Source organism: Colias eurytheme, chromosome 22 (genome assembly GCF_061535395.1).
Source record: "Colias eurytheme isolate Ceu_HAF_F1 chromosome 22, ilColEury1 Martin Lab GWU primary, whole genome shotgun sequence".
Lineage (NCBI taxonomy): Eukaryota > Metazoa > Arthropoda > Insecta > Lepidoptera > Pieridae > Colias > Colias eurytheme.
Window position 1 is genome coordinate 388400 of NC_143001.1, and position 19408 is coordinate 407807.

At 31.9% G+C, this 19408-nt stretch overlaps 1 protein-coding gene and 1 non-coding gene across 3 annotated transcripts in view; one reads left to right on the top strand and one right to left on the bottom strand.

Moving 5' to 3' along the window:
- LOC149898474 (electron transfer flavoprotein beta subunit lysine methyltransferase-like) overlaps window positions 1-19341 on the top strand; it is a 42218-nt gene extending 22877 nt beyond the window's left edge. For both annotated transcript variants that reach the window (XM_090115103.1, XM_090115104.1), the window contains exons 2-5: window positions 4119-4306; window positions 18445-18575; window positions 18754-18941; window positions 19187-19341. In XM_090115103.1, coding sequence (XP_089971229.1) covers window positions 4119-4306; window positions 18445-18575; window positions 18754-18941; window positions 19187-19333 — 654 coding nt within the window. In that variant the 3' untranslated portion in view covers window positions 19334-19341. The remainder of the gene's footprint in view (window positions 1-4118; window positions 4307-18444; window positions 18576-18753; window positions 18942-19186) is intronic.
- Window positions 18645-18716, bottom strand: TRNAA-UGC (transfer RNA alanine (anticodon UGC)). Its single transcript has one exon. It is a non-coding gene; the product is annotated as a tRNA-Ala (tRNA).
- Window positions 19342-19408: the final 67 nt, after the last annotated feature.

Below are 19408 nucleotides of genomic sequence, written 5' to 3' on the forward strand. Positions count from 1 at the left end.
TTGTATGCTTAAATCTTTAAAACTACGCAACGGATTTTGATGCGGTTTTTTTTAATAGATAGAGTGATTCAAGAGGAAGGTTTTAGTATTTAGACAAAGCGGGCGAAGCCGCGGGCGGTAAGCTAGTTATAAATAATAATAACGGAAAGAAAATATATGATGTTCATGGGAGTAAAAGTAAAACGTGTGTTTTTAAAAAGCAAAATTATTGTTATTTTTACGAGCTTTACTGTAAATCTTTATACACTTGTAACAAAGAGAATAAATGTTCTTTGTAAAAATTGGGTCATTTTATTTCGTGTCAACGTTGGCCAGACCGGTTACTTACCTGCTTACCTACTCCAATTTAGCAGTATCTACGTCAAGTCTTATTCACTGCCTTTGTATATGTGCGAATTTTAATAATTATCGTGCTATTTTTATCACAAAACTGTGTGATAATTTGATTATTATAAATTTGTATTTCACGGAAGTTATCAATCCAGTTGGTTTGGTTTTCTGAGAAATTATACTGACTGCTTCGAAAATCTATTTATAAATATACTAAGTGCAAACGGTTGCGAAAAAAAAACTAAAGATAGCGTATTTTACAGTTTACTAGTAAATACCGTTCTTGAGTAAATCAAATGTGTGTGTGTGTGTGATTTATAGCGACGACCAAATTCATTGGAAGAGAATACAATTAAATAATATTTATAAATAATAGAGGAAACTTGTAGATTGTTCTCAATGTATTTATTTTTCGTTAAAATTCCGGGATTTTATTTTCCTCTTCAAATGTGGGCTAACTTCCAATAAATGTTTATTTCTGTAGAATTGTATGTTTCGTACTTGACATAAATACATTACAAAAAACTTCTTAGAAATTTGGGATAGAATACAATAGAAAATATGAAATCTTCGGACATACATAAACATTTATCAAAATATATTCCTGTAACCACGTAGTATATTATTATTATTATTTATTAGTCTGTGCTGTGAGCCTGTAACTGGCAGAATTTTATAAAAAAAAACAATATTTTATTTTTATATTACAATAAATAACTAGGTGTACGTTATTAATTATTATCCTTAAACATAATCACTTCGGAACAATAATATTTTATGTGAAAAATTATTAATTTAATAGGTATATTTTGAAACTAAAACAATAATATTTTTAGGAAAAAACGAATATTTTAGGAGGCAAAACAAGGGTTAAACTCAGTATTTTTAATCTGTTTACAAAATTTTTATAATTTATATCATTGGTATAACCAGCAATAAAATAAATTACGTACTGGAAAGCGGCAAAAAATTCCTTCGTTAAAATTTCGCGCGTCATTGTGCGTCACGTGACGTCAGATAGCCTTGCGTCCTGATTGGTCAATTATATAGGCGTGTGTTGACATCTGCGATATGGAAATTTTGGTGTAAAAATAGATACAGATAATGTGTATAATTGAGTACATTAATCACATTCTTGATCACATTGAACGTCACAGATAATAAATAATGAGTTATAAATAGATTTTAAGGTAACTGTGCTTCGAAGTTAGATGTTAACTTGAAATAAACGTTTGTTTTTGTTGAACTTGAGTTCAAATCGATTTCAGTTTCATTTTCTTTGATAATGTCTTGTTAAGTAATAAATTATAAACTCTGTCTACACCTTTGCTGGTTGGAACCTATCAGAATCAGAATTTTAAAGAAAGTAAAAATTATTTCACTAGCCGCGCTCCGCGGTTTCACACGCGTGGCTCAGCTCCTTTTGGTCTCAACGCGCAACGTGATGATAGCCTTCCTTGATAATTGGGCTATCTAACACCGAAAGAATTTTTTAAATCGGACTAGTAGTGCCTGAGCTTAGCGCGTTCAAACAAACAAACTCTACAGCTTTATAATATTAAAATTTAAAGTATAGATTATTAAGTATATAAGCTAATCGCGAATCTCGGCAATAGGTAAAAACCTAAGCAATCAAAAAAGGCAATGATGTCGTCTACATAACATAAAAATGTAGTTGTTCGTTCTTGTATACTTACATTGCATTGTTACACTTGTGGTTACACTCATGACTCATTATTCATCAATCTCTATAAATTAAAGCTCATAAAGAGAAGTGATAACAATAGTTCCAGAAAATAAGAGTATCAGGTTTCAAATTCATTTGATAATATCATGATAGGAAATTACGCAGTTCGAGTACCAAATGGATGCGCACAAACGAATGATAAATAAGATAAGAGAGAGATGGCGGAGGCTGGTACACCGGGGCGTAGCTTGTAAAATATAACACATATATGATGTATTCGTGTTCCAAGTATCAACAATGTAGAGATAGTGTTTCTATGTAATTACTAATTTTGTCTCACAGCAGAGACCCAGGACTATGAGCCATGAGTGTTTATGGCTGCTACCACAGGCTGCTACATATATGCTTCGGTGCATCTATAAGGTATACCTGTGCAGGTAGACCGTTTAGATATGTAGGAAATTAGGAATAGACCTGTGCCACTGTGCAGTTTTTTGAGAATACCTAGAATGATAGGTTGATTGGTTGATGTAATAATATTATTATGTCAACGAATTGTTGGTTCTTGGCCTAGTTTCTTTCACCAATGAGAGGAGTGGTTTAGCTATGAAAATACCTATATTGGAATTTGAGGTTTACCTACATATTAATTTTAAAGCCAATTAAATTTTCCGTGCTCATCGAGTTTTACTTCCCAATAGAGTTTGATAAAGTCTAATTCCTCAAGCACTTAATCATCAATGTTATCAATACCTGAAATTTTGTGATATATCTCTATTTATTATCTGAAGTTATCATTCTATCAATAACTACTTATCAGTTTCAAGAATTACTGGTCCGATAGAGACAATACTTTTTATGTATTAAATGTCTTTATTTTCTCTTGTAACTAGGGCTTTAGGCACTACGTCACTAGTTTGATATGTTGATAAAAAGCCTGTATACTTAAAATACAATAATTTATAATTGCATCAAAATTCATACTTACAGATATATAATTTTGCTTTTCTAACATAAGGATGATGATATTTTTAGTCTTTAATTATAAACTCAATTGTGGGGAAAATTTTATCTTCCCAAATTCGTTTACTTTAGCTTATATTTTTTATTAATTTAGGAAACTCCCCACCGACTTGAAAACAAATTGAAAACAGTTATGTCTAATTTATTATTGTATCTCGTCTTGACGTCACATTTGCTGTTTGCGTAGAATCAAATAAATATTAAAAGATTTTCCTCGAGCCTTTGATAAGGAACATTAAAATGCAAAACACTTATGTTCGTACTACCTACTAAGTGTTAATACTTAATTCGAATGACGTTAACGTCATTCGAATTAAATATTAACAGGTAAATTAATAAATATGTAACATGCACTTAATCTAGCTATAGATATATCAAGTGTAAAGAATGTTACACGTGATAACTGATAATATGCCACGTTAAGTTGGTCGAGACACAGTCAAGTAACGATACTTAGCACATTGTCGGAACTCGGAAGTTGTAAAGAAAAGAGAAATTTTAAAATTTCCTTGGAAACGTGACGAAAACTTTTTCGTACAAACAAAGTATACTTACAAAATAAAGTATACAGTGAAATAAATGTACCTATACTACGGATTCATTTTGTTATTGTTGTACTTAAACAAGGAAGGAAATTTTATTTATCTTGGATGTGGTTAAAAATGAGGATAATATTATTTATTTAATCTAGAACTACATATTTAATGGTATTCTTTAAAATAGATTTATCAAATTGAGCAGTATTAATAGCATTTACTTCTACACTAGACCTTCTAGACACAATACTTCTATTAAAGTGAAACTTTTATTACATCGTCTCAAACTTTTTGGTCTGTGTAGCGCATGTCGCGTGTATCGCGGCTGCCGAGTAGGTATACCTACTCGGTAGCCGACCGTCACGCGATATGCGCTACACAAAGCAGTGTTCGGAACCGTTCGAACAGTTTCACTTTTCCCGTGGTTTCATAAAACCACACAACATTTTTTTATTAAATTATCATAAACATAAGCGACTAACCATCTTTTATTTACAAATTATAGTGCCATCGTACAACACTTATCTACATTTTTTTTTCAGATGAATCTAAAACAGTTTACCTCACTTTTCCTGCAACACACGCGTCTGACGCGACGCCACCTGACGCCGGAGCTGTCACTGCGTCTGATCACACGTGAGTGCCCGCTGTGGACCGCGCCAGTCGGTCAGTCGCCCTTCACGGACCCCTACTGGGGCTTCTACTGGCCCGGGGGACAGGCTGTCGCTAGGTAATATCTCTTGTCTCCTATTTCCCTAATTTATAATAGATTTTTGAAGTGAAAATTCTTTAGGCGCGTTGAAAAATAAATTTAAAGGTCGCGTCATGGATATACCGTCACGTCATGGAGTAAGGCAACGATTTTGGTATCTTTGAATATTGCCAAAGAAGTTTCACTTCTGACACGCGTGCTCGGCACACACGCTCTTTTTTTATTGATTTTAATCACTACATAGCATAGAACAAAGTGGCTTTCCACCATCTGTGTGTCTGTATGCTATAAGATTAAAAAATACGCAACAGATTTTGATGGGGTTTTTTAATAGATAAAGAGATAGAGAGAGATATTTTAACCGCGGGCGGAAAGCTAGTATTGTATAAATAAAATGATAAAATAAAAGCTTATAGGTGAAACTAAGAAAATGTTGGAAATTAAATGACAATGAATAAAACTTGACCAAAATTCGAGGGACTTTATATTTCCCATTTGACAACAGTGAACACGTTTTTATGAGGATAAAACGTGAAAAAATTCTCCTCAACGTGTTCATAAAGATTTCTATTGAGTGCGCATTTTCTTTGCAATTAAAGGCTAAGACGAATGAGGTTAGGGCTGACCGTAACGAGAAATATATATGACTAGCGGTCCGCCCCGGCTTCGCCCGTGGTACCTACATGTTTACGTTTTTTTTCGTAAGAACCATCCTCGTACTTCAAGGAATAGATTCCGCAGCGCACGCGATGACAGAATTTTTTTACACCTTGGGTTACATTATTGCATTTTTATTTTTTGGTAAGGATCTCTAATTTTTTTTGAAAATGCAATATAGCCTATGTTGCTCAGTGAAGGTGAAAGAATTTTTGAAATCGGTCCAGTAGTTTATGCGTGAAAACCATACATGAAATACATATTACATACATAATAATTACAAACCTTTCCTCTTTATAATATTAGTATAGATAAATAATAAAACGGGCGACCGCGTCGTGAAATTTACAATACCTAGTTTATAAAAAACAAAATACTTATACTTACACATTATCGACTCATAAATTTTATTTTACAAAATTTTACCTACAGTTAAGTACATGAAAATAATATTTTTATAAAAATCGTTCAAAACTTATTTTGTCATCAAATATTAGAACTTAGAATAGTTTTTAGCTTAGGTTTTTAGCAATAAGAATTGTTGCTAATGCGTAGTGAATAGCAAGTGGCAGCCCTCGCTCAGACACCTGTCTAGATTTACGTCTACGACATAATAAACAACATGCGTAGTTATTAAGGAAAACTTTATGACTTAAATATTAAAAGCTGCGGGTTTTTAATACCATGCTAAATAAGAGTGAGGTCCCGTTACCTTTTTATAGAGCAGTTTATTTTTTTATGAGTTCAGATATTAGGTATTCATTCACTTTTTTGTTTTTTTATATCAATCTGACTCAGTTTGATATCTTAGTAAAAATGAAGGCCATCATCTAGCTTGTCTATCTCTGTTTAAAAAAATTTAAAATGTCCGTTACTCTTTAGTCGATTCACACTAATTGCTTATCAATTATCATTATTGATTTATTTATCTTTAAATACATAGCAACGTGAACAATAAATGTATACATATAGCCACAGATATATACAGGGTGTCCCAGCAACGGTATACTAAGCCCCAAGGAGGTTATAGTTTTGCATACGCTGAGTACGTAAAAAATACTTATAAAATTCCAGACGAATTTTTTTGACAAATAGACGAATTCTCAAAACTCTATGTGTATACCCCTAACAAGCAACCTGCTCAACTTTTCCACCCACACGTGAGCTATCGTTTAAGATTGTGTTTTCATAGACAAAATGCTCACATTAGCGAAGCGGTATATGCCGGCTGCGCGAAGCTAGAGACGAAAACATGGATTTTAAGGAAAAATTAAGCAAAAAATTTTTGGCGTAATTTTGTTGTTTAAGTATTTTTTACGTGATCAGTGTATGCAAAACTACAAATCCCTTCGCGCTTAGTATACCATTAGTGGGACACCCTGTATACTGTGCTAATAGGCTTATCTGTATAGTTACGGTACAATATTTTGGAATGTTATCAAAGATAATGGATGTTATATTTTGCTATCAAATGCGTGACTATCGTAATGCAATATTATCAGTAGGTATCACAGTTGTCGTAAATCAGATTCAAACTTGCGAAAAAAAATTTTAATGCGCCATTTTAACTATGTTTAGTTTTTAAGTTGTTATTGTGTTGTTGAATAACCGAAGGACGGCATAGCATGAAGATAATTGTTTTCGCTATGTTTCCGCTCATTTAAATATGTAATAAATTGAGTTGTTTTATTGCATATATTTTTTTCTAAAAATACGAATTCTGGTCATCATCGTAAATCGTAATGTTAAGGTTTAATTAAATTTAATTCTCATCATCGAAGCCTTATGACCTATATGAGTAAATATTCAAAGTGTATATAAGTGTACATATTATGTATAAGGTAAGGAATAAATAAGAAAATAACAACAAAACAGAAAATTTCGTTATTTATATCCGATAAACTATATTTACAAGTTGTACAACTCTCACCTAAATACTAAGAATAAACTTTCGAAAAACATTGCATTGCAAAGTAAGTAATATGTAAACAAAGACATAATATCATCAAAATGTTTCATCGCGACACGTGGAGGGAATCCACTAAAATCTACAAGAATGACCCACATCATTGCCCACATCGTGTTAATAAGTTTAAACAAAAATCTCACAGTCATTGTCAAATAAAAGTTAACAAATTTTCAAGAATTCTACCGAAAATCCCAGACGCATTCTATATCAGAAAGAGATAGCTATTACCTTTTATCGCTATGTGAAAACGAGATAACGAATGGCCGTGTGACAAGGACCAAACCATGTATTGTTTTTGAAAGCAAGAAAAGGAGAGCAAATGATGAATCATGGCGAATCCTACAGTTAGCATGAGTCATATGAAAAATTACTGAGGCCATATTTGAATTATTAAAACATGTGACTATTTTTTAGATCTGTTTCTTATTTATGTTAGGTTTAAGATAAAATCTTGTATGCTTTACTAATTGCCAATATTCACTAAGTACCTACTTATATTATTATAGATTATGCACAACAATTAGGTAACATGTTAATTACTTGTTATGAAATAAATAAATAAACTTAAGAAAAGTCATAGATTTGTAAGTAAAAACGTGTTTACTAAATAGATGTAATTAGAGAGATAACACAGTGATAGGCAAGTGATAGGTATATTTTGTTTAATTTTAGAACGTAAAAATAAACAAATGCGTCGTAAACTCTGTTGTTATTCCAAAATAACCTACAAACAATTTATTGTTAGTCTACGGCCTACGCACTCCTGTTACGACGAAATGGGATGGTCAGATCACATAAGGATCGCACATAAGTGACATACCTACATCATGAATACATAATGACGCGCCAAAATAATATTATGACAATCAAAACATGTTGTGGTAGGTATTAACTATTGGTGTGGTATACACAAGGGTATACACGTATGTATTTGATTGATTTATTGACCACAAAACCTAATAAAATGCTTACCGACCGAAAAAAAAACAATATTGAGGTTTGTACGCAATCTATAATCACAATGATGAAAATTAATTAGTTTTATCAATGGCTGAAACTTCATAAGTTTAGTTATTTCAAAAACAGTTGTAAAAAACTTGTTAGGTGAATATTTTTCTGCTTTGAAAGGTTTGCACATTTCATCAAGAATGTAATATGGTTTATAAATATTAAATTGCAACTTAACTGAGTTATTTTTTATTTAAAATTCAAGCATTGTTTCAACAATAAAAAATATAACAATTATCTACATTCTACAGCAAAAAGAACCTTAAAACTGAGTCATACGCAAAATGGCGGGAAACAGAGGCCTATTTCTCGTTAGTTCGTTACGCACACATACATAGTTACTTCCGCCCCTGCAATGGAGGGGGAAACCACCCCATGAGTCATACACTTCTTAGAAAAGTACCCCGTTTTATCCCGATTCGTGGAATTCCTGATATCTCCCTTTTTCGTGAATCATTGATACTGCCTACGAGTATGCAAGTATGATTGCAGTATATTATATAAACATAAAGTAAATTATTATAAAATATAAACTAACTGACAAAAAATTGCTACGAATAACCATAGTCTTATAACTTTTTTCCAAAAAAATCAATAGGCTGGATCGTATTTTAGGCCCTCAGTATGTGCTTATGTTTTCCTTTTTTATTTCTTCTAATTATCCAATATGCAGTTAGGAATATTGTCTAAATTATGTTTAAATACATCCAATTTTATTAAGGTTGATGTTCCGACCGTCCCTCCATACATTTTTGATTACCTCTAAACACTTAACACAGACACTATTTCTTTAAAACTAATCATTTTATCACTTCTCTATAATGAAATGTGTGCGCGTTCGACCTTTTTAATCAATAATTTACAATATTTACTTAGAAAAACAACAGTAAAATACCGGAAAAATTTGACACTTCTACAGTAGTGTGCGTGACTTTTGCCAAGCGAAACACGACATAAAGCACGACATCTAGCGCATAGACTATATACTTATTACAGATCTAGCGCGTCAATGTCTAAACGAAAGGCGATGTTTAGACATTGACGCGCTAGATGTCGTGCATTCGCGTTCGTTATCTTATGCATAATGAGCATAATTCTAATAAATCAAAGTTCTGTGTAAAAATTGAGTAATTTCATTTCCAATCGTTCAAAGAAAATAACAATAAAATAAAATAAAACTAATGACCTTAGAAACTATGTTTTTTTTTATTTATTACTCATTATTGTTCGTCCGTCGTAGGTCTGTAAACTGTATTGTACACTGAAGGTAAATGGTACTGTAGGTACTTTAGTTCGGCGTCGTCGCTCGTCGGTTTGATATAAAATTACATTCTTGATTTCATTGACACGCGCTATGATTTGCGCGCGGAATTTCTTGTGTTGTGAATTTATTTTTGTATGCTATGCATTTTAATTGATTCAAATTGCAATGTTTCTCTAGTATGCATTTGAGACTATATTGTAAATTGTAATAATTGATCGTGGGTATAGTAATTAATTATTCTAATAACGCAATTAGTAATATATGTATTTTCGGTGGGATTCAAAACAAAAAATTGGCCCGTGATTTTTATGAAATTTCACCACATTGCAAATCACATCAATCATAGTTCATACACATGTATGACGAAAGTGATTAGTATTGTGGCTAACATTGACTCATCAGTTCATCACTGAAACCAGTGATAAATCAGTACCTATATCATATTGTGTTTGAATATTTTTAAACAATGATATAAGTATACAATTATTATAAATCGGTAAACTATCAAAGTAATCACAAACTTGCAAACATTGGTAAAATGTCCAGTAGTTTATGAGCCTATTCATTACAATCAAACAAACAAACAAAGTTTTCCTCTTTATAATATTAGTGTAGACAAACACTATGAATACGATCACGAATGCAAATTCGGGGATTTTCTAATTATTGCTAAATAATAATTGAATTCGTTTTGAAATACTCTATAATTTTTAGTGTATAAATAGACATTTATAATGTGGTGCTCATTTTTTTTGTACTGCTAACGCTATTGTAGGTACCTATTTTCGTTGTTTTATTTCAAGTGAACACGGCCATACAATTTTGTCACGAGCCGCCTATGATTGTAGGTACTTTTGTTAGGCTCCTTCGTCGTCCGCGTCGGCTCGAAAGTTCTTGATTTCATTGTCACGCGCTATGATTTGCGCGCGGATTTTCTTGTGTTGTGAATTTATTTTTGTATTATTATTATTTTTTATTTATTTTTTTATTTTATTGATTCAAATAAAATATTTCACTAGTATGCATTTGAGACTATATTGTATTATGTATAATTTATCGTAGGTATAGTTATTCTTATAACGCAGTTATATTTTCGGTGGGACAATTTGACCCGTGATTTTTCTGAAATATCACCACGTTGCAAATCACATCAATCATACACACGTATGACGAAAGTATAGTGGCTATAATTGACTCATCAGTTCATCACTGAAACCAGTGATAAATCAGTACATATATCATATTTTATTGTGTTTGAATATTTTTTAAACAACGATATATACAATATTATTATAAATCGGTAAACTACCAAAGTACTTCCGAATTTTCAGACAGACAAACAAGTAGTTTGAACACGCAGTTTTCTTATACTAGTAGCAAAAATCAAAACCATAATATTATGTTTCCCTACTATATTTTACTAAAAGTCGAGTGCGTCGAAATCGTAAATAATAATATGTTTTTCACCTTCCTGGTTATTTTCCCATAGTAAATAGTGTTTTAGGTTTGTTGTTGTAGGTAGGAATAATAATAATTATTCTTACATGTTGGTTATGAAATGTATATTGAAATAATTTACTTTTACAAATCATTAGTGATATAAGTTTTGAGTGAAAATGCTTGGATCAGCATAATATTATATGGTACTTCAAATACATGTTTTGATAAAAAAAACAATAGTGTAATAAAATAAAACTGCGTTTTATTGTAATCAATGTTGACAATTTTAAATTCCAAAATTATTGATCAATAAAATAGTTTACACCAACAAATATAACTTTTATTTTTATAACAATCGTTCATAATATAAACCGTAGCAGGTGGCGTTTTGAAGTTCTGTCTACTCATACAGAAAAATGGAAAACTTGTTTTTTTTGTAAACAATTTATTACTCATGTTGTTTGGCAACTCGAAGCGTGGTCGTCCGTCGTAGGTACTTTTGTTCGGCGTCGCGTCGTCGTCCGCGTCGGCTTGATATAAAACATTCTTGATTTCATTGACACGCGCTATGATTTGCGCGCGGAATTTCTTGTGTTGTGAATTTATTTTTGTATGCTATGCATTTTAATTGAATCAAATTGCAATATTTCTCTAGTATGCATTTGAGACTATATTGTAATAATTGATCGTGGGTAGGTATAGTAATTAATTATTCTAATAACGCAATTATATTTTCGGTGGGATTCAAAACAAAAAATTGGCCCGTGATTTTTATGAAATTTCACCACATTGCAAATTATATATTATACAATTACAATTACAATTATTATAAATCGGTAAACTATCAAAGTAATTACAAACTTGCAAAATATGCTTTTCCGAATTTTCAGACAGACACACAATTTTATTAGTTTGTTTTAGCAAAGTAGGTACCTATACCTATACGCTTACGTCGCGCGTCGCGTCGTCGAAAACGGTGCGCCCAGAAACAAACATACCTAATTCAGTTACAATCCTTTTTTTGTTCCGTAATTTATTGTATTTATTCTAATACGATTTTTTTTATTCGTCGGCCAGTTCTACTAGGTATAAAAAGATAAAATTGAAATATAATTATTGTAGCGACAGCCATATTATGTTACTATGTTTTCGTAAATATGTTTTTCACCTTCCTGGTTATTTTCACATAATCTTATCTTCTTATATATAAAAATGAATCGCAAAATGTGTTGGTAAGCGCATAACTCGAGAACGGCTGAACCGATTTCGATCATTCTTTTTTTATTATATTCCTTGAAGTACGAGGATGGTTTTTATGTAGAGAAAACGTAAATATTATGTACCACGGGCGAAGCCGGGGCGGACCGCTAGTATGTATATATAAATGAATCGCAAAATGTGTTGGTAAGCGCATAACTCGAGAACGGCTGAACCGATTTCGATAATTCTTTTTTTATTATATTCCTTGAAGTACGAGGATGGTTCTTATGTAGAGAAAACGTAAACATGTACCACGGGCGAAGCCGGGGCGGACCGCTAGTCTTATATATAAAAATGAATCGCAAAATGTGTTGGTAAGCGCATAACTCGAGAACGGCTGAACCGATTTCGATAATTCTTTTTTTATTATATCCCTTGAAGTACGAGGATGGTTCTTATAGCTAGAGAGCTAGTTAGTTTAGTTTTAGTGCAGTGGCAGTGTAAATGTTGTTGTTGAGGTTATGTAAATTTAACACTTTAGTTAACTACCAAGATATAAAGAAATGAGGATAGGACACAATAACTATTGGTTGAGGTATTTATAAACTCATAATATACTTTTAAAAAAATCACGTTTTAATAAATTTCTAGAATTAAATTAGAACAGCTGATTCAAAATAGCCTAAAAAATCTTAATAATAATAATTACGCTTCACAGCAAGAAGAAATGTACCATATGTACCCGCACAAAGTCGATATTGTGTTGCCTACCGTTCGACTCAATGGCTAGGGTTATAACTACCTTTAATAATTATTACCAAACTAATAAACCGAGTGATGCGAAATAACCATAATTCTTTTAGAGTTTGATAAAATGATCAGGCAGGTATTTTCTTTAATCCTCTGAATTCTCGGTTACTAAATTGTATCGTTGAAATTATTCTTAATCGCGTAAATTTAATAAATAATCATATGGAAAACACTTTTCATTTGTTTTTTTACTTTCACGCCCAACTACTATACAATAATTACGTTGTTTCGGTATTTTGACGAGAAAACGCAGGAAACATCCGTTGTATCATTTTAGATAGATTGTATATTTTGTATCTGTAGAATTGAAATCAAAGCTATGTATATGTTGTCTCCATTCTTTTCTTATCGGATTGTTGATCCCAATGCGAATGCGTCACTTAAATTTTATAAAAGACAATTAAGAACATCAAAAATAAAGTGATACATAAATATTTCACAGTGCAATATATTATGTAATTAATAATAATTATATATTTATGAAAAAATAATTACATCAGATTTAATAATAGCAATTGTTTTGAATGTACATAATATGAATAAATGATTACATCATAATAGTAATAATCACAATTGTTTTATTTCCCATTTGTTGCAACCCTAGCATATTTTCATGTAGCAGCAGAAGTACCTACACTGGCGGCGCGGCGGCATCGTGCGACATCAAAGGCATTGCCTTACTAGGTAAGTTTATAATGACTCATTTCTTTTATTATATAATTTACGTTTTACTTTTACAGAATCCGATTCAATGGATTATGAAGACGAGTCACACAACGCCATACGATAGTGATGATGAATGAACATTTCAACATAAATGCATGCGTGTTTTTTTATGTTGTTTTGTAATTGTTAATTGTTTCTTAAATAAAGAAATAAACTAAATATTTAAATGATGATTTGTTATTTGCAACACAACTTTATATTTGAGATTCTTTACAAATGTATATTTAGTTTTGTATCATCAAATTTATAAATTTTATTCCATAGTTTTCAAAATTAAATGTAAATGACCATAAAAACATTAATAAAGTAAATCATTGATGTAAGGTCAGGGAACGTAATACATATATACATCTGACCATGTAGAAGCTAAGTCTTGTTGACTGCTGAAGTCTGTAAAGTTTTGTTGTCTGCTGAAGTCTGTACGCAATGAAAATGTCTGCTGTTTCGAAAATAAGTTTTTAAGACCCTAATAAATAAAATATATGAATGGCAGATCTGGTCAAATACTTTCAAAATTGTATTTTTTTCAGCACTTTCATAAGTGTCTGCCAGAATGTTATCCGCGTGATAATGGTCTGCCATTGTTATTTTCCGATAGTAATAATAATCTATTTTCAAATATCAAAATGGCAGACGTGGTCAAATGGTTTCAAAGTTCGCCAAAAATTTCCACCTGTCTTACCTAAGCGCGCGCCCCGTCCACCACTCTGGGCTTAGTGACTCCTCATCTCATGTATAGTAGGTATAGGGGAATCAACACACAAAAATCCAGGTCTGGTCAAATACATACAGGTAGCTTTGCGCTAGCTCTCTAGCTATTACTTCTTATGGAGAGAAAACGTAAACATGTACCACGGGCGAAGCCGGGGCGGACCGCTAGTAAATAATAAAATAATAAATAGTGTATTAGATTTGTTATTGTATCTTGTATACCTACGAATAATTATTCTTACGTCTTGTTGGGAAATGTTCAAATACCTACCTATTGAAATAATTTACTGTTACAAATCATTAGTGTTATTAGTTTTGAGTGAATAGGCATGGATCAGAAATTCAGAATATAATATGCTACTAACTACTCAAATACATACATGTTTACACAACAAACACCACTGACCTCTATAACTATAAGTTATAGAGGTCAGTGACCGTCAGTGACAAACACTATGGATACCTACGCTCGCGAATGCAAATTCGGTGATTTACTAATTATTGATACCTAGTCATTGAATTCGTTTTGAAATAGCCTGTACTTTGTAATTTTTAGTGTTATAGACATTTATAAAATGTGGTGCTCATTTTTTTGTAATAAATCATCCCGAACGCTATTGTATTTTCGTTGTTTTATTTCAAGTGAACACCTATACAATTTTGTCACGAGCCGCCTCTGGCCTCTGGGTGAAATAAACAAGTCAAATGATTTTTGTTCTAATTGTATTTTGGTAGTAGTTTGTTTAGAATTTACATTACCATTGTTTAATTTTTATTTTGTATTTGCAGTAAAATAAAAAGATGAAAAACTTCATTAGGTATATTGTACGACACCTCACTCTGAATCGCGCTAGCGAAATTTTTTCGTTACACAGCACATATACAACTTTCGGACAATCTTCATTGAGGCCGGCCGGCAAATCGAGTATGTCGAGAAACTTCACTTATTCGATGGAGGTATTCTACCTTCCTTCCTCCACAGTAGTGGGACCCCGACGTGCATTGAACACGCAGCTTTCTGATACTAGTAGCTAAAATCAAAACCACAGATATGTCTGTGATCAAAACCATAATAATATTTTTACCTATTATTTTACTAAAAGTCGAGTGCATCGAAATCGTAAATATGTTTTTCACCTTCCTGGTTTTTTTTCCATAGTAAATAGTGTTTTTGATTTGTTGTTGTATGAATAATTATTCTTACTTGTTGGTTATGAAATGTATTTTGAAATAATTTACTTTTACAAATCATTAGTGATATTAGTTTTGAGTGAAAATGCTTGGATCAGCATAATATCATATTTGCTACTTCAAATACATGTTTTGATAAAAAAAAAACAATAATGTAATGTAGGTAATAAAATAAAACTGCGTTTTATTGTAGGTAATCAATTTTGACATTATTTATTTCCCAAAATTACAATAAAATAGTTTACGCCAACAAATATAACTTTTATTTTTATAACAATCCTACTTCCTACTAATGCGAAAGTTCATACATGTTTCAAAAGAAAAACTTTTACTTTTACTATTATTTCAATTTATCCGGTTTAATTAAGACTTAATATTGATACATATGATCATTATAAATACAAATAGGAATTAACAATATAACGAATACGTGGCACAACTAAAATTTTACCGATACCACCCGTGGTCATTCTCCTTTGTGGGTCATTTGTAACAGGATGGCGGTTCTACAGCGAAAAAAGAAAAATGATGGTCAGAACGCTGATACCGGATACCTTAAGATACTGTAATATAAAATATTACTAGATTAGATAAAATATTATAGGTAGTATCTTCACCGTGTGTGACGCGCTTTACATTCACGCCATCTAGAGTTAAATCTTTATCATTTTTGTATACGTCTGTGTGTGTAAACGACCCTGTATGCAATGACAGATGTTAAAACGCATAATTTTACCGAATTGGGTGGATTTTAAGGCAATGATATAACATATTTCAATAAAATATAATATTCAGTAACCGCCATGACTATTCCTAGGTTTGATGACTATTCCAATTACGCAAAAACTCAAATAAACTAGAAATGTAGAATTCAGCGCCATCTAGCGGGATATTGGCTGGGAACAGATCGTTGCAATCACCTTAAGCAGTTCACGTGATAACTCCATAGACTGTAGACAGATAGCACTATCGCCATAGATTATAATATATAGTATGTATATAATATGCTATAGATAATACTAATTAGGTACTATGAATATAAGATTAGTACCTATGGACTCATGATTAATTTAACGCAAGTCATTCTAAATCTTATCAACCATTAATTTAAAAGTAAATATTAAAAACTATACGATGGTTGTATATCTTAATTTCATCTCTATTTCCTAAACAAAACTAAAAGACCAAGTTTTAAAAACACTAAAAAATACAATAAAATAAAACACCAATAGAAAATGTATTTTTTTTTCACGGTAGGTATGTCTATGGATTTACCCCGCACTCTTTGGAATAATAAATTGTAGGTACCAAAACACTATCGTAAATCGTAGTAAACTAGGTATTTAGTTAAATTGTAAAATGTCACATATTGATAAGCCCGGGTTTTCCGTAGAAAATATACAGTACACGTTTTTGTTTTTATTATCATAAAATTCATATTGGAAACTAACTTTAGTACAAATACCAATCGATAATTTTCCTTCAACCAAACTATCTAATAATAATAAAACTTTCCCAAGAAACAATTATTTTTGTTATTGGGTTTTCATTGTGTCAGACAAACAAATGATAGCTAGGTAGTAGGTACCCAACTACACATTAATAATTATAGCTCAATGTACAAACTACAAGCCATGTAACTAGGTCATGTTTTATGATTTTAATGTTTTTCTCGCAACGTACAAAACATGTTAGGTAATTCCATTTCATTACTGTGATATCTCAAGCAAAATAAAAAAATTACCTACGTTTTATTTAAATTGCACAAATAGACAAATATAATTTGGAATTTTTTTACATTCATATTTCATACCATTTTTCCCAATACAGCTACAAAATATTATATTCCAATAAAAGTATGTCAAAACAAGGTCAACAAACTTTGATAATCACTCTCGGAAACAATCTTCTATCCTAGGTAAGTATATCAATTAATTTGTAACATTCACAAGCACATAATATGCATTTTGCAGTGAAAGAACCTTCACCTTTCACCCTACATCATGTAATTGTAACGGTATTCGTGAAGGAATGAATAATTCTCAATAATCGGTTATTCTATCGCCCTTGAAAGTTGAACGGCGGCCATAGTCAATAGTCATAGCGTGGCACGCGTCGATCGTCAGATGTCGGTCGCGTGCGAGCATTGTTTACAATTTTGCAATACATTCGAAAATGCGTGCGGGTTTTGCCCGTTTCGTCTTATGAATATTGTTGGGTAAAATTTGTTTACGCTATTAGAAATAAATTAATTAAAAAGGAACGTTGAATATAATTATGTTTACACAGTCTAATTACTTAATTTAATTTATTCCTAACATCCTATGTAATCAAAGAATATTGTTCCCTTATGTTTATGTATTTGTGTTTTCCGGAAAAAGATAAAGTAGTAATATTAGATAATATCTCAACGATAGGATAAGATTGAACTAGTATCATCTAGTATATAATTATTATAATATAATATAATACTAGCGGTCCGCCCCGGCTACGCCCGTGGTACATATGAAAAATAGATGTTGGCCGATTCTCAGACTTACCCGATATCTAGTATATTATTATTAGTCTGTGCCGATATGCACAGAAAATTTCATGAGAATCGGTCCACCCGTTTCGGAGGAGTATGCAGACTAACATTGTGACACGAGAATTTTATATATAAGATAATTAGTTCGTATACATACGAACTAATTATCAATAAATAACTAATTATAAACTAATTATAAATGCTAAAATGAACATGTTCATTTTAGCATTTTTTACTGAAAATGTTTTTTTATTTCAGAGCCATCTTTTGGTTTCTCATGTAGTAGCCGTAGCGCAAAAGAAGTAAAGTTAAATACAAGGTTGTCTGTTATAGAAATATTCTACGAAAATTGTAGATGGCGCTGTACTTAAATAATATAATTTTAGTACGTGTAGTATCTGTGGTAGTATCGACTATCGTAGTATAATAATATAATATTACTAGCGGCCCGCCCCGGCTTCGCCCGTGGTACATATGAAAAATAGATGTTGGCCGATTCTCAGACTTACCCGATATGCACAGAAAATTTCATAAGAATCGGTCGACCCGTTTCGGAGGAGTATGCAGACTAACATTGTGACACGAGAATTTTATATATAAGATTATTAAAAGTCTGTGATAATAGTAACTTTATAATAATTTATTTATTTCAGATACATACTAGATAACGAAAAAATTGTCAGAAATCGTAATATTTTGGATGTAGGATGCGGTTGCGGGGCTGGTGCCGTAGCTGCGTCAAAAATGAAAGCAAAACGAATCGTTGCTAACGATATTGATATATGTACGTATGCCTGCATTATAAAAAATAAAATAGCAGAAAAATATATAAATGAAAAAAAAATGCAAAAGTTGGAGATGCCGGGGATCGAACCCGGGGCCTTTCACATGCAAAGCGAACGCTCTACCACTGAGCTACATCCCCTTGCTACTTTATTATCAAAATTGTCGAACATTTTCAGATGCATTAGAAGCAACAAGAATAAATGCTGAAAACAATGACGTAAAAGTAGAAACAAATGCAAATAACTTTATTGGCGCGAAATGTGAGGAATTTGACTCCATCTTGATTGGCGATATGTTCTATGATGAAGATTTTGCTAGAATTTTATTCGACTGGCTAAGTGAACTGGCGAGTAATGGAAAAACTGTAAGTAACTTATGAAATTTATTTTAACAGCGAGTGGAATACAATCGAATTTAAAGTTTCGTGGATGAAATAGTTCTAAAATTTCAATATATTTGTCGCCAACGTCCATACCACGTTGAATACACCGGTTCTCGTCCGAACGTCGGGCGCGGTCAGTACTTGGATGGGTGACCGCCTGGGAACACCGCGTGATGTTGGCTTTTTGCTATTTTTTATTTTATCAATAATCTTTTTTTTTGATTTAGGTACTTATTGGAGATCCAGGTCGACACGGCCTGACAGAAAGCAGACGAAGTCAGATGTCTTTATTATCGCGATATAAATTACAAGAACAGAGTTGCATGGAAAACAACGGTTTCACGGAAACAACTGTTTGGAAATTAAATTCATAGAATAATAATGTGTTTTATTGTGTATGCAAGCTTTATACAAAATAACCTTTCCTTTAACCAGACTTTTGTCTATTT